This window comes from Panulirus ornatus, chromosome 9, assembly GCF_036320965.1.
Source record: "Panulirus ornatus isolate Po-2019 chromosome 9, ASM3632096v1, whole genome shotgun sequence".
Lineage (NCBI taxonomy): Eukaryota > Metazoa > Arthropoda > Malacostraca > Decapoda > Palinuridae > Panulirus > Panulirus ornatus.
The window spans coordinates 41,969,470-41,985,528 of NC_092232.1; the positions used below are offsets into that span (position 1 = coordinate 41,969,470).

A 16,059-nucleotide genomic window follows, 5' to 3' on the forward strand; every position below is an offset into this window, starting at 1 on the left:
TTTAATGGCAGATTTTTTTCTTAATGCCCTCTGGACATTTTGAAACTATTCATCTGTATGCTTAAGAAAAGAAAGGTCTTAATTTTTAGGAAAGATATAATGCAAAATCCCTAAAGAAAGAGGCACTTTTATGTTTTAACGGATTTTTTTTTCAAACTATCTGCCATTTCTCGCGTAAGCGAGGTAGTGTTAAGAACAAAGGACTGGGCCTTTAAGGGAATATCCTCACCTGGCCCCCTTCTCTTTCCTTCTTTTGGAAAATTAAAAAAAAAAAAAAAACGAGAGGGGAGGATTTCCAGCCCCCACTCCCTCCCCTTTTAGTCGCCTTCTACGACATGCAGGGAATACGTGGGAAGTATTCTACTTGGGCATTATGTGTAAGAAGTTACACTATTTCATTTCTCTGTGGTAATCAGTGAAATGCACCTTTGAATACAATGTGTAATGATGCTTAGCATTTGGCGATGGGAACTTCTGTTGAACATAATGCGTCATAGCATGTACAGGTAAAACAGGAGGACATTTTCAATTTCTAATGAGAAAGATGTAGGTAGAGGGCTTAGAAGTCATATCTCCATGGTTTGTTCAGTTTGGGACCAGAATTGAGTATTTTGACTAAACTCACTTAGATGAAGATTGCATCACTAGAAAACTCTTTTAATGTAGTTCATGATGTTATGTATTTAAAGGAGTGCTTTTGATTAGTACAGTTTTCTTTCCAGGAATGTATCATCACAGCATTAAGGTCTGGTAACAAAGAGTGTCCAACCTGCCGAAAAAAATTAGTATCGAAAAGATCTTTACGACCGGATCCAAACTTTGATACCTTAATCTCCAAGATATACCCCAACCGTGATGAATATGAGCAACATCAGGAACGAGTTATAGCCAAGCTCAACAAAAATCATAATCATGCCTCACTGATAACTTCAATTGAAGAGGGTATCAAACTTCAGATTCTAAGCCGTCAGAAGAATCGTAAGGCCATGCAAGAGGAAGGTACCACACCAACACCAACACCATCAGCACCTTCTACTCCTACTCCTAGTGAACCTCCAAGTACTCCAACCACTACTAATACTAGTGCTGCCAGTGCTACAACTCCTACAAATGTTGCAACTCCTACAAATGCCACCACTCCAACAAATGCTGCCTCCTCGGCAGTAGGGCCCAAGGTCAAAAGGCAACGGAGGACATCAGACAATGAGTCAGGAGCAGGATCCAGTATTGATGGTAACCCTGGAGAAGAAGCTGAAGGACCAAGTGAATCTGGAGAGATAGAGCTAGTGTTTAGACCACATCCACTTGAAATGAATGAGGATAATGAACTTATAAGAGAATTGAAGGATTCTTCCATACGTTACATTAAAACAACAGCAAATGCAACTAGTAAGTTTGATTATTTTATATTAGCTGCTAATGTCCTTGCAGGTCTATGGCCTTTTGAACAGAATGGTTTTAGGAAAGTCTGGATGTATCATCTCACTCTGTAGATAGATGAAATCATACATGAAATTCATCTTGTGTGTCAAGAATATTAGTGTGTTTTGGTTACTCTTGGAAACCCAGAAAAAGATGTAAGGAAAAGTGTATAGATAAGGAAATGAGAAGGAATAGGAGTATGCATTTCCTTATAAGTATTAAATTGTCTATAACAATAGATGAAGAAGGGAAATGAGCCATTCTGATTATCATTTTTATAAATCATATATCTCTTCATGTAGGGACTCCTCTTGAAGGGATGGTTTAAAAATCTCCAGACTTATCCAAACACATGTCAGTCTATCACACCTTCCTGAATCCTCTACCCATTACACTACTAGGATGCCAACTGTCTTCCCTTCATTCTTTTCTTTGTCCATATGACTCATATATTTTCTTTACCTACCTTTCATTGTGCATACTTTTGCCATGAACAAAACAGAGAAGATATTTCGTTTAACCTACTCTCTACCACTCTGTGGAACTCTACTCTTCATGTTTACCTAACAATTTTTTCATTATTATTATTTATTTTGCTTTGTCGCTGTCTCCCGCGTTAGCGAGGTAGCACAAGGAAACAGACGAAAGAATGGCCCAACCCACCCACATACACATGTATATACATACACGTCCACACACGCAAATATACATACCTATACATCTCAATATCATCTGTAAATACCACAGGATTTCCTCAGATAACTAACTTGTTTACAAAGCCTGAATCTCAGAAATATCTGTTACATTTCAGGTTCATACAATATTCTACATACCCAAGTTAGAGTTTCCAGAATTATGCTGCCTTCACTTTCTTTATTTACTTGGCTAGGGAGTTATGGTCATCGCTTCATGTCTGTTGTCATCATTCGCTTGTAAACTTTTCAATCTCCTGTCTGTCTGTAAACATTTTGTATTTTACTCATTCACCATTATCATAGAAGCTAGATTTCAGCTTTGTTGAGCCATTATATGAGATCATCTTACTCATTCTGCTTTAGACATTTTATACTTTCTTTTCACTTTATGTCTGTTGCATTTAATACACTCTTTAGGTATTTTTGTGCATGGCAGGTTTTCCTTATTGGGTTGAGAACACCTCACAGATCATTTCTTCCCAACTTACTCTCTTTATATTAGGACTAAAATTGCTAGATTCATTTCCGTGGTTGCTTTTATTTTATCTTAGTGTGGGCCATTATAAAAACGGCCCACACTTGATGTCAGTGGCCACACAGTAATCACATGATGCAGCAGCTTAACAGGTAATGTGTGGTCTAGCTAGTGGTGAGAGCATACAAGCAGCTAGCTCTCAGAAGCAAACACAAAAGTGATACCTATAGAAGAGGGAAAGTGAGCCAACATTTCAGCAAAAGGTAAGCATGTCAAGATTTTAAGTTATCCCAGAAGTGTTCATAGGTTGGGCTGCTCTTGACTCAACTGTGTCAAGTAAAGATGTAGAGCTAGAAGCACTCTGTATGTGAAAGCAGTACATAGATCCATACAAGGATGAATCGAACCTTTTCATAATTGGAGTAACTATTTAGAAGGAAAGAAATTTTGACACCTACAGTGGAGACAGACTTAGCTATTTCCGTAATGTGGGGTTTCCGAGGTAGAGTGGATGTTACAGTAATGCCAAGTATGTTCATTGAGTCAGGAGGTGGAATTATAAAACCATTGAAGGAATGAGGAAAGTTGAGAGGAAATTTCGGTAAAGACGTGGGCAGAAAGTGGCTTTTGGAGACATTGAGATTAACCAGATTTCATCTACCCCAGTGAGATATCACACTTCCTTTGAATAGAGGGATGATTTCATCGAGGATAACATTATATGTTATTTATTTATTATACTTTGTCGCTGTCTCCTGCATTAGCGAGGTAGAACAAGAAAACAGACGGAAGAATGGCCCAACCCACCCATATACACACATATATACATAGACGTCCACACACACACATATATTTTTTTTTCTTTTATTATACTTTGTCGCTGTCTCCCGCGTTTGCGAGGTAGCGCAAGGAAACAGACGAAAGAAATGGCCCAACCCCCCCCCATACACATGTATATACATACGTCCACACACGCAAATATACATACCTACACAGCTTTCCATGGTTTACCCCAGACGCTTCACATGCCCTGCTTCAATCCACTGACAGCACGTCAACCCCAGTATACCACATCGCTCCAATTCACTCTATTCCTTGCCCTCCTTTCACCCTCCTGCATGTTCAGGCCCCGATCACACAAAATCTTTTTCACTCCATCTTTCCACCTCCAATTTGGTCTCCCTCTTCTCCTTGTTCCCTCCTCCTCCGACACATATATCCTCTTGGTCAATCTTTCCTCACTCATCTCTCCATGTGCCCAAACCACTTCAAAACACCCTCTTCTGCTCTCTCAACCACGCTCTTTTTATTTCCACACATCTCTCTTACCCTTACGTTACTCACTCGATCAAACCACCTCACACCACACATTGTCCTCAAACATCTCATTTCCAGGACATCCATCCTCCTGCGCACAACTCTATCCATAGCCCACACCTCGCAACCATACAACATTGTTGGAACCACTATTCCTTCAAACATACCCATTTTTGCTTTCCGAGATAATGTTCTCGACTTCCACACATTCTTCAAGGCCCCCAGGATTTTCGCCCCCTCCCCCACCCTATGATCCACTTCCGCTTCCATGGTTCCATCCGCTGCCAGATCCACTCCCAGATATCTAAAACACTTCACTTCCTCCAGTTTTTCTCCATTCAAACTCACCTCCCAATTGACTTGACCCTCAACCCTACTGTGCCTAATAACCTTACTCTTATTCACATTTACTCTTAACTTTCTTCTTCCACACACTTTTCCAAACTCAGTCACCAGCTTCTGCAGTTTCTCACATGAATCAGCCACCAGCACTGTATCATCAGCGAACAACAACTGACTCACTTCCCAAGCTCTCTCATCCCCAACAGATTTCATACTTGCCCCTCTTTCCAAAACTCTTGCATTTACCTCCCTAACAACCCCATCCATAAACAAATTAAACAACCATGGAGACATCACACACCCCTGCCGCAAACCTACATTCACTGAGAACCAATCACTTTCCTCTCTTCCTACACGTACACATGCCTTACATCCTCGATAAAAACTTTTCACTGCTTCTAACAACTTTCCTCTCACACCATATATTCTTAATACCTTCCACAGAGCATCTCTATCAACTCTATCATATGCCTTCTCCAGATCCATAAATGCTACATACAAATCCATTTGCTTTTCTAAGTATTTCTCACATACATTCTTCAAAGCAAACACCTGATCCACACATCCTCTACCACTTCTGAAACCACACTGCTCTTCCCCAATCTGATGCTCTGTACATGCCTTCACCCTCTCAATCAATACCCTCCCATATAATTTACCAGGAATACTCAACAAACTTATACCTCTGTAATTTGAGCACTCACTCTTATCCCCTTTGCATTTGTACAATGGCACTATGCACGCATTCCGCCAATCCTCAGGCACCTCACCATGAGTCATACATACATTAAATAACCTTACCAACCAGTCAACAATACAGTCACCCCCTTTTTTAATAAATTCCACTGCAATACCATCCAAACCTGCTGCCTTGCTGGCTTTCATCTTCCGCAAAGCTTTCACTACCTCTTCTCTGTTTACCAAATCATTTTCCCTAACCCTCTCACTTTGCACACCACCTCGACCAAAACACCCTATATCTGCCACTCTATCATCAAACACATTCAACAAACCTTCAAAATACTCACTCCATCTCCTTCTCACATCACCACTACTTGTTATCACCTCCCCATTTGCGCCCTTCACCGCAGTTCCCATTTGCTCCCTTGTCTTACGCACTTTATTTACCTCCTTCCAGAACATCTTTTTATTCTCCCTAAAATTTAATGATACTCTCTCACCCCAACTCTCATATATATACCTATAATTTCAATTGGTGAGAGTAAGTGAGCTTGGGAAGGAGACTTGTGTGAGGAAGTACCAGGAGAGACTGAGTACAGAATGGAAAAAGGTGAGAAGAATGGAAGTAAGGGGAGTGGGGGAGGAATGGGATGTATTTAGGGAATCAGTGATGGATTGGGCAAAAGATGCTTGTGGCATGAGAAGAGTGGGAGGTGGGTTGATTAGAAAGGGTAGTGAGTGGTGGGATGAAGAAGTAAGATTATTAGTGAAAGAGAAGAGAGAGGCACTTGGATGATTTTTGCAGGGAAAAAATGCAATTGAGTGGGAGATATATAAAAGAAAGAGACAGGAGGTCAAGAGAAAGGTGCAAGAGGTGAAAAAGGGCAAATGAGAGTTGGGGTGAGAGAGTATCATTAAATTTTAGGGACAATAAAAAGATGTTCTGGAAGGAGGTAAATAAAGTGACAAGGGAGCAAATGGGAACTTCAGTGAAGGGCGCAAATGGGGAGGTGATAACAAGTAGTGGTGATGTGAGGAGATGGAGTGAGTATTTTGAAAGTTTGTTGAATGTGTTTGATGATAGAGTGGCAGATATAGGGTGTTTTGGTCGAGGTGGTGTGCAAAGTGAGAGGGTTAGGGAAAATGATTTGGTAAACAGAGAATAGGTAGTAAAAGCTTTGCAGAAGATGAAAGCCGGCAAGGCAGCAGGTTTGGATGGTATTGCAGTGGAATTTATTAAAAAAGGGGGTGACTGTATTGTTGACTGGTTGGAAAGGTTATTTAATGTATGTATGACTCATGGTGAGGTGCTTGAGGATTGGCGGAATGCGTGCATAGTGCCATTGTACAAAGGCAAAGGGGATAAGAGTGAGTGCTCAAATTACAGAGGTATAAGTTTGTTGAGTATTCCTGGTAAATTATATGGGAGGGTATTGATTGAGAGGGTGAAGGCATGTACAGAGCATCAGATTGGGGAAGAGCAGTGTGGTTTCAGAAGTGGTAGAGGATGTGTGGATCAGGTGTTTGCTTTGAAGAATGTATGTGAGAAATACTTAGAAAAGCAAATAGATTTGTATGTAGCATTTATGGATCTGGAGAAGGCATATGATAGAGTCGATAGAGATGCTCTGTGGAAGGTATTAAGAATATATGGTGTGGGAGGCAAGTTGTTAGAAGCAGTGAAAAGTTTTAATCGAGGATGTAAGGCATGTGTATGTGTAGGAAGAGAGGAAAGTGATTGGTTCTCAGCGAATGTAGGTTTGCGGCAGGGGTGTGTGATGTCTCCATGGTTGTTTAATTTGTTTATGGATGGAGTTGTTAGGGAGGTGAATGCAAGAGTTTTGGAAAGAGGGGCAAGTATGAAGTCTGTTGTGGATGAAAGAGCTTGGAAGTGAGTCAGTTGTTGTTCGCTGATGATACAGCGCTGGTGGCTGATTCATGTGAGAAACTGCAGAAGCTGGTGACTGAGTTTGGTAAAGTGTGTGAAAGAAGAAAGTTAAGAGTAAATGTGAATAAGAGCAAGGTTATTAGGTACAGTAGGGTTGAGGGTCAAGTCAATTGGGAGGTAAGTTTGAATGGAGAAAAACTGGAGGAAGTAAAGTGTTTTAGATATCTGGGAGTGGATCTGGCAGCGGATGGAACCATGGAAGTAGAAGTGAATCATAGGGTGGGGGAGGGGGCGAAAATCCTGGGAGCCTTGAAGAATGTGTGGAAGTCGAGAACATTAACTCGGAAAGCAAAAATGGGTATGTTTGAAGGAATAGTGGTTCCAACAATGTTGTATGGTTGCGAGGCGTGGGCTATGGATAGAGTTGTGCGCAGGAGGATGGATGTGCTGGAAATGAGATGTTTGAGGACAATGTGTGGTGTGAGGTGGTTTGATCGAGTAAGTAATATAAGGGTAAGAGAGATGTGTGGAAATGAAAAGAGCGTGGTTGAGAGAGCAGAAGAGGGTGTTTTGAAATGGTTTGGGCACATGGAGAGAATGAGTGAGGAAAGATTGACCAAGAGGATATATGTGTCGGAGGTGGAGGGAACGAGGAGAAGTGGGAGACCAAATTGGAGGTGGAAAGATGGAGTGAAAAAGATTTTGTGTGATCGGGGCCTGAACATGCAGGAGGGTGAAAGGAGGGCAAGGAATAGAGTGAATTGGATCGATGTGGTATACCGGGGTTGACGTGCTGTCAGTGGATTGAATCAGGGCATGTGAAGCGTATGGGGTAAACCATGGAAAGTTTTGTGTTGCCTGGATGTGGAAAGGGAGCTGTGGTTTCGGGCATTATTGCATGACAGCTAGAGACTGAGTGTGAACGAATGGGGCCTTTGTTGTCTTTTCCTAGTGCTACCTCGCACACATGAGGCGGAAGAGGGATGGTATTCCATGTGTGGCGAGGTGGCAATGGGAATGAATAAAGGCAGACAGTGTGAATTGTGTGCATGGGTATATATGTATGTGTCTGTGTGTATATATATATGTGTACATTGAGATGTATAGGTATGTATATTTGCGTGTGTGGACAAGTATGTATATACATTGTGTATGGGGGTGGGTTGGGCCATTTCTTTCGTCTGTTTCCTTGCGCGACCTCGCAAACGCGGGAGACGGCGGCAAAAAATATATATATATATATATATATATATATATATATATATATATATTTTTTTTTTTTTGCTTTGTCGCTGTCTCCCGCGTTTGCGAGGTAGCGCAAGGAAACAGACGAAAGAAATGGCCCAACCCACCCCCATACACATGTATATACATACGTCCACACACGCAAAATATACATACCTACACAGCTTTCCATGGTTTACCCCAGACGCTTCACATGCCCCGATTCAATCCACTGACAGCACGTCAACCCCGATATACCACATCGCTCCAATTCACTCTATTCCTTGCCCTCCTTTCACCCTCCTGCATGTTCAGGCCCCGATCACACAAAATCTTTTTCACTCCATCTTCCCACCTCCAATTTGGTCTCCCTCTTCTCCTCGTTCCATCCTCCTCCGACACATATATCCTCTTGGTCAACCTTTCCTCACTCATTCTCTCCATGTGCCCAAACCATTTCAAAACACCCTCTTCTGCTCTCTCAACCACGCTCTTTTTATTTCCACACATCTCTCTTACCCTTATGTTACTTACTCGATCAAACCACCTCACACCACACATTGTCCTCAAACATCTCATTTCCAGCACATCCATCCTCCTGCGCACAACTCTATCCATAGCCCACGCCTCGCAACCATACAACATTGTTGGAACCACTATTCCTTCAAACATACCCATTTTTGCTTTCCGAGATAATGTTCTCGACTTCCACACATTCTTCAAGGCCCCCAGGATTTTCGCCCCCTCCCCCACCCTATGATCCACTTCCGCTTCCATGGTTCCATCCGCTGACAGATCCACTCCCAGATATCTAAAACACTTCACTTCCTCCAGTTTTTCTCCATTCAAACTCACCTCCCAATTGACTTGACCCTCAACCCTACTGTACCTAATAACCTTGCTCTTATTCACATTTACTCTTAACTTTCTTCTTTCACACACTTTACCAAACTCAGTCACCAGCTTCTGCAGTTTCTCACATGAATCAGCCACCAGCGCTGTATCATCAGCGAACAACAACTGACTCACTTCCCAAGCTCTCTCATCCCCAACAGACTTCATACTTGCCCCTCTTTCCAAAACTCTTGCATTCACCTCCCTAACAACCCCATCCATAAACAAATTAAACAACCATGGAGACATCACACACCCCTGCCGCAAACCTACATTCACTGAGAACCAATCACTTTCCTCTCTTCCTACACGTACACATGCCTTACATCCTCGATAAAAACTTTTCACTGCTTCTAACAACTTGCCTCCCACACCATATATTCTTAATACCTTCCACAGAGCATCTCTATCAACTCTATCATATGCCTTCTCCAGATCCATAAATGCTACATACAAATCCATTTCCTTTTCTAAGTATTTCTCACATACATTCTTCAAAGCAAACACCTGATCCACACACCTCTACCACTTCTGAAACCACACTGCTCTTACCCAATCTGATGCTCTGTACATGCTTTCACCCTCTCAATCAATACCCTCCCATATAATTTACCAGGAATATTCAACAAACTTATACCTCTGTAATTTGAGCACTCACTCTTATCCCCTTTGCCTTTGTACAATGGCACTATGCATGCATTCCGCCAATCCTCAGGCACCTCACCGTGAGTCATACATACATTAAATAACCTTACCAACCAGTCAACAATACAGTCACCCCCTTTTTTAATAAATTCCACTGCAATACCATCCAAACCTGCTGCCTTGCCAGCTTTCATCTTCCGCAAAGCTTTTACTACCTCTTCTCTGTTTACCAAATCATTTTCCCTAACCCTCTCACTTTGCACACCACCTCGACCAAAACACCCTATATCTGCCACTCTATCATCAAACACATTCAACAAACCTTCAAAATACTCACTCCATCTCCTTCTCACATCACCACTACTTGTGATCACCTCCCATTTGCGCCCTTCACTGAAGTTCCCATTTGCTCCCTTGTCTTACGCACTTTATTTACCTCCTTCCAGAACATCTTTTTATTCTCCCTAAAATTTAATGATACTCTCTCACCCCAACTCTCATTTGCCCTTTTTTTCACCTCTTACACCTTTCTCTTGACCTCCTGTCTCTTTCTTTTATACGTCTCCCACTCAACTGCATTTTTTCCCTGCAAAAATCGTCCAAATGCCTCTCTCTTCTCTTTCACTAATACTCTTACTTCTTCATCCCACCACTCACTACCCTTTCTAATCAACCCACCTCCCACTCTTCTCATGCCACAAGCATCTTTTGTGCAATCCATCACTGATTCCCTAAATACATCCCATTCCTCCCCCACTCCCCTTACTTCCATTGTTCTCACCTTTTTCCATTCTGTACTCAGTCTCTCCTGGTACTTCCTCACACAAGTCTCCTTCCCAAGCTCACTTACTCTCACCACCCTCTTCACCCCAACATTCACTCTTTTTTTCTGAAAACCCATACAAATCTTCACCTTATATATATATATATATATATATATATATATATATATATATATATATATATATATATATAGACTAGAGGGGACGGGAGCGGGTGGCCAGAAATCCTCCCCTCCTTGTATTTTTTTTTTTAACTTTCTAAAATGTGAAACAGAAGAAGGAGTCACGCGGGGAGTGCTCATCCTCCTCGAAGACTCAGACTGGGGTGTCTAAATGTGTGTGGATGTAACCAAGATGTGAAAAAAGGAGAGATAGGTAGTATGTTTGAGGAAAGAAACCTGGATATTTTGGCTCTGAGTGAAACGAAGCTCAAGGGTAAAGGGGAAGAGTGGTTTGGGAATGTCTTGGGAGTAAAGTCAGGGGTTAGTGAGAGGACAAGAGCAAGGGAAGGAGTAGCAGTACTCCTGAAACAGGAGTTGTGGGAGTATGTGATTGAATGTAAGAAAGTAAATTCTTGATTAATATGGGTAAAACTGAAAGTTGATGGAGAGAGATGGGTGATTATTGGTGCATATGCACCTGGGCATGAGAAGAAAGATCATGAGAGGCAAGTGTTTTGGGAGCAGCTGAATGAGTGTGTTAGTGGTTTTGATGCACGAGACCGGGTTATAGTGATGGGTGATTTGAATGCAAAGGTGAGTAATGTGGCAGTTGAGGGAATAATTGGTATACATGGGGTGTTCAGTGTTGTAAATGGAAATGGTGAAGAGCTTGTAGATTTATGTGCTGAAAAAGGACTGGTGATTGGAAATACCTGGTTTAAAAAGCGAGATATACATAAGTATACGTATGTAAGTAGGAGAGATGGCCAGAGAGCGCTATTGGATTATGTGTTAATTGACAGGCGCGCAAAAGAGAGACTTTTGGATGTTAATGTGCTGAGAGGTGTAACTGGAGGGATGTCTGATCATTATCTTGTGGAGGCTAAGGTGAAGATTTGTATGGGTTTTCAGAAAAGAAGAGTGAATGTTGAGGTGAAGAGGGTGGTGAGAGTAAGTGAGCTTGGGAAGGAGACTTGTGTGAGGAAGTACCAGGAGAGACTGAGTACAGAATGGAAAAAGGTGAGAAGAATGGAAGTAAGGGGAGTGGGGGAGGAATGGGATGTATTTAGGGAATCAGTGATGGATTGTGCAAAAGATGCTTGTGGCATGAGAAGAGTGGGAGGTGGGTTGATTAGAAAGGGTATTGAGTGGTGGGATGAAGAAGTAAGATTATTAGTGAAAGAGAAGAGAGAGGCATTTGGATGATTTTTGCAGGGAAAAAATGCAATTGAGTGGGAGATGTATAAAAGAAAGAGACAGGAGGTCAAGAGAAAGTTGCAAGAGGTGAAAAAGAGGGCAAATGAGAGTTGAGGTGAGAGAGTATCATTGAATTTTAGGGAGAATAAAAAGATGTTTTGGAAGGAGGTAAATAAAGTGCGTAAGACAAGGGAGCAAATAGGAACTTCAGTGAAGGGTGCAAATGGGGAGGTGATAATAAGTAGTGATGATGTGAGAAGGAGATGGAGTGAGTATTTTGAAGGTTTGTTGAATGTGTTTGATGATAGAGTGGCAGATATAGGGTGTTTTGGTCGAGGTGGTGTGCAAAGTGAGAGGGTTAGGGAAAATGATTTGGTAAACAGAGAAGAGGTAGTAAAAGCTTTGCGGAAGATGAAAGCTGGCAAGGCAGCAGGTTTGGATGGTATTGCAGTGGAATTTATTAAAAAAGGGGGTGACTGTATTATTGACTGGTTGGTAAGGTTATTTAATGTATGTATGACTCATGGTGAGGTGCCTGAGGATTGGCGGAATGCGTGCATAGTGCCATTTTACAAAGGCAAAGGGGATAAGAGTCAGTGCTCAAATTTCAGAGGTATAAGTTTGTTGAGTATTCCTGGTAAATTATATGGGAGGATATTGATTGAGAGGGTGAAGGCATGTACAGAGCATCAGATTGGGGAAGAGCAGTGTGGTTTCAGAAGTGGTAGAGGATGTGTGGATCAGGTGTTTGCTTTGAAGAATGTATGTGAGAAATACTTAGAAAAGCAAATGGATTTGTATGTAGCATTTATGGATCTGGAGAAGGCATATGATAGAGTTGATAGAGATGCTCTGTGGAAGGTATTAAGAATATATGGTGTGGGAGGCAAGTTGTTAGAAGCAGTGAAAAGTTTTTATCGAGGATGTAAGGCATGTGTACGTGTAGGAAGAGAGGAAAGTGATTGGTTCTCAGTGAATGTAGGTTTGCGGCAGGGGTGTGTGATGTCTCCATGGTTGTTTAATTTGTTTATGGATGGGGTTGTTAGGGAGGTGAATGCAAGAGTTTTGGAAAGAGGGGCAAGTATGAAGTCTGTTGTGGATGAGAGAGCTTGGGAAGTGAGTCAGTTGTTGTTCGCTGATGATACAGCGCTGGTGGCTGATTCATGTGAGAAACTGCAGAAGCTGGTGACTGAGTTTGGTAAAGTGTATGAAATAAGAAAGTTAAGAGTAAATGTGAATAAGAGCAAGGTTATTAGGTACAGTAGGGTTGAGGGTGAAGTCAATTAGGAGGTAAGTTTGAATGGAGAAAAACTGGAGGAAGTAAAGTGTTTTAGATATCTGGGAGTGGATCTGGCAGCGGATGGAACCATGGAAGCGGAAGTGGATCATTGGGTGGGGGAGGGGGCGAAAATCCTGGGAGCCTTGAAGAATGTGTGGAAGTCGAGAACATTATCTCGGAAAGCAAAAATGGGTATGTTTGAAGGAATAGTGGTTCCAACAATGTTGTATGTTTGCGAGGCGTGGGCTATGGATAGAGTTGTGCGCAGGAGGGTGGATGTGCTGGAAATGAGATGTTTGAGGACAATGTGTGGTGTGAGGTGGTTTGATCGAGTAAGTAACGTAAGAGTAAGAGAGTTTTGTGGAAATAAAAAGAGCGTGGTTGAGAGAGCAGAAGAGGGTGTTTTGAAATGGTTTGGGCACATGGAGAGAATGAGTGAGGAAAGATTGACCAAGGGGATATATGTGTCGGAGGTGGAGGGAACAAGGAGAAGTGGGAGACCAAATTGGAGGTGGAAAGATGGAGTGAAAAAGATTTTGTGTGATCGGGGCCTGAACATGCAGGAGGGTGAAAGGAGGGCAAGGAATAGAGTGAATTGGATCGATGTGGTATACCGGGGTTGACGTGCTGTCAGTGGATTGAATCAGGGCATGTGAAGCGTCTGGGGTAAACCATGGAAAGCTGTGTAGGTATGTATATTTGCGTGTGTAGACGTGTATGTATATACATGTGTATGGGGGTGGGTTGGGCCATTTCTTTCATCTGTTTCCTTGCGGTACCTCGCAAACGCGGGAGATAGCGACAAAGCAAAAAAATATATGTATTTTTTTTTTTTTTATACTTTATATATATATATATATATATATATATATATATATATATATATATATATATATATATTTTTTTTTTTTATACTTTGTCGCTGTCTCCCGCGTTTGCGAGGTAGCGCAAGGAAACAGACGAAAGAAATGGCCCAAACCCCCCCCATACACATGTATATACATACGTCCACACACGCAAATATACAAACCTACACAGCTTTCCATGGTTTACCCCAGACGCTTCACATGCCTTGATTCACTCCAATGACAGCACGTCAACCCCGGTATACCACATCGCTCCAATTCACTCTATTCCTTGCCCTCCTTTCACCCTCCTGCATGTTCAGGCCCCGATCACACAAAATCTTTTTCACTCCATCTTTCCACCTCCAATTTGGTCTCCCTCTTCTCCTCGCTCCCTCCACCTCCGACACATATATCCTCTTGGTCAATCTTTCCTCACTCATTCTCTCCATGTGCCCAAACCACTTCAAAACACCCTCTTCTGCTCTCTCAACCACGCTCTTTTATTTCCACACATCTCTCTTACCCTTACGTTACTCACTCGATCAAACCACCTCATACCACACATTGTCCTCAAACATCTCATTTCCAGCACATCCATCCTCCTGCGCACAACTCTATCCATAGCCCACGCCTCACAACCATACAACATTGTTGGAACCACTATTCCTTCAAACATACCCATTTTTGCTTTCCGAGATAATGTTCTCGACTTCCACACATTCTTCAAGGCCCCAGAATTTTCGCCCCCTCCCCACCCTATGATCCACTTCCGCTTCCATGGTTCCATCCGCTGCCAGATCCACTCCCAGATATCTAAAACACTTCACTTCCTCCAGTTTTTCTCCATTCAAACTCACCTCCCAATTGACTTGACCCTCAACCCTACTGTACCTGATAACCTTGCTCTTATTCACATTTACTCTTAACTTTCTTCTTCCACACACTTTACCAAACTCAGTCACCAGCTTCTGCAGTTTCTCACATGAATCAGCCACCAGCGCTGTATCATCAGCGAACAACAACTGACTCACTTCCCAAGCTCTCTCATCCCCAACAGACTTCATACTTGCCCCTCTTTCCAAAACTCTTGCATTCACCTCCCTAACAACCCCATCCATAAACAAATTAAACAACCATGGAGACATCACACACCCCTGCCGCAAACCTACATTCACTGAGAACCAATCACTTTCCTCTCTTCCTACACGTACACATGCCTTACATCCTCGATAAAAACTTTTCACTGCTTCTAACAACTTTCCTCCCACACCATATATTCTTAATACCTTCCACAGAGCATCTCTATCAACTCTATCATATGCCTTCTCCAGATCCATAAATGCTACATACAAATCCATTTGCTTTTCTAAGTATTTCTCACATACATTCTTCAAAGCAAACACCTGGTCCACACATCCTCTACCACTTCTGAAACCACACTGCTCTTCCCCAATCTGATGCTCTGTACATGCCTTCACCCTCTCAATCAATACCCTCCCATATAATTTACCAGGAATACTCAACAAACTTATACCTCTGTAATTTGAGCACTCACTCTTATCCCCTTTGCCTTTGTACAATGGCACTATGCACGCATTCCGCCAATCCTCAGGCACCTCACCATGAGTCATACATACATTAAATAACCTTACCAACCAGTCAACAATATAGTCACCCCCTTTTTTAATAAATTCCACTGCAATACCATCCAAACCTGCTGCCTTGCCAGCTTTCATCTTCCGCAAAGCTTTCACTACCTCTTCTCTGTTTACCAAATCATTTTCCCTAACCCTCTCACTTTGCACACCACCTCGTCCAAAACACCCTATATCTGCCACTCTATCATCAAACACATTCAACAAACCTTCAAAATACTCACTCCATCTCCTTCTCACATCACCACTACTTGTTATCACCTCCCCATTTGCGCCCTTCACTGAAGTTCCCATTTGCTCCCTTGTCTTACGCACTTTATTTACCTCCTTCCAGAACATCTTTTTATTCTCCCTAAAATTTAATGATACTCTCTCACCCCAACTCTCATTTGCCCTTTTTTTCACCTCTTGCACCTTTCTCTTGACCTCCTGCCTCTTTCTTTTATACATCTCCCACTCAATTGCATTTTTTCCCTGCAAAAATCGTCCAAATGCCTCTCTCTTCTCTTTCACTAGTACTCTTACTTCTTCATCCCACCACTCACTACCCTTTC

General features: G+C 42.2%; 1 protein-coding gene across 3 annotated transcripts in view; it reads left to right on the forward strand.

Moving 5' to 3' along the window:
- Sce (E3 ubiquitin-protein ligase Sce) overlaps positions 1 to 16,059 on the forward strand; it is an 85,923-nt gene that overhangs the window by 25,962 nt on the left and 43,902 nt on the right. For all 3 annotated transcript variants that reach the window (XM_071665074.1, XM_071665073.1, XM_071665075.1), the window contains one exon: positions 723 to 1,389. In XM_071665074.1, the coding sequence (XP_071521175.1) occupies positions 723 to 1,389 (667 nt within the window). The remainder of the gene's footprint in view (positions 1 to 722; positions 1,390 to 16,059) is intronic.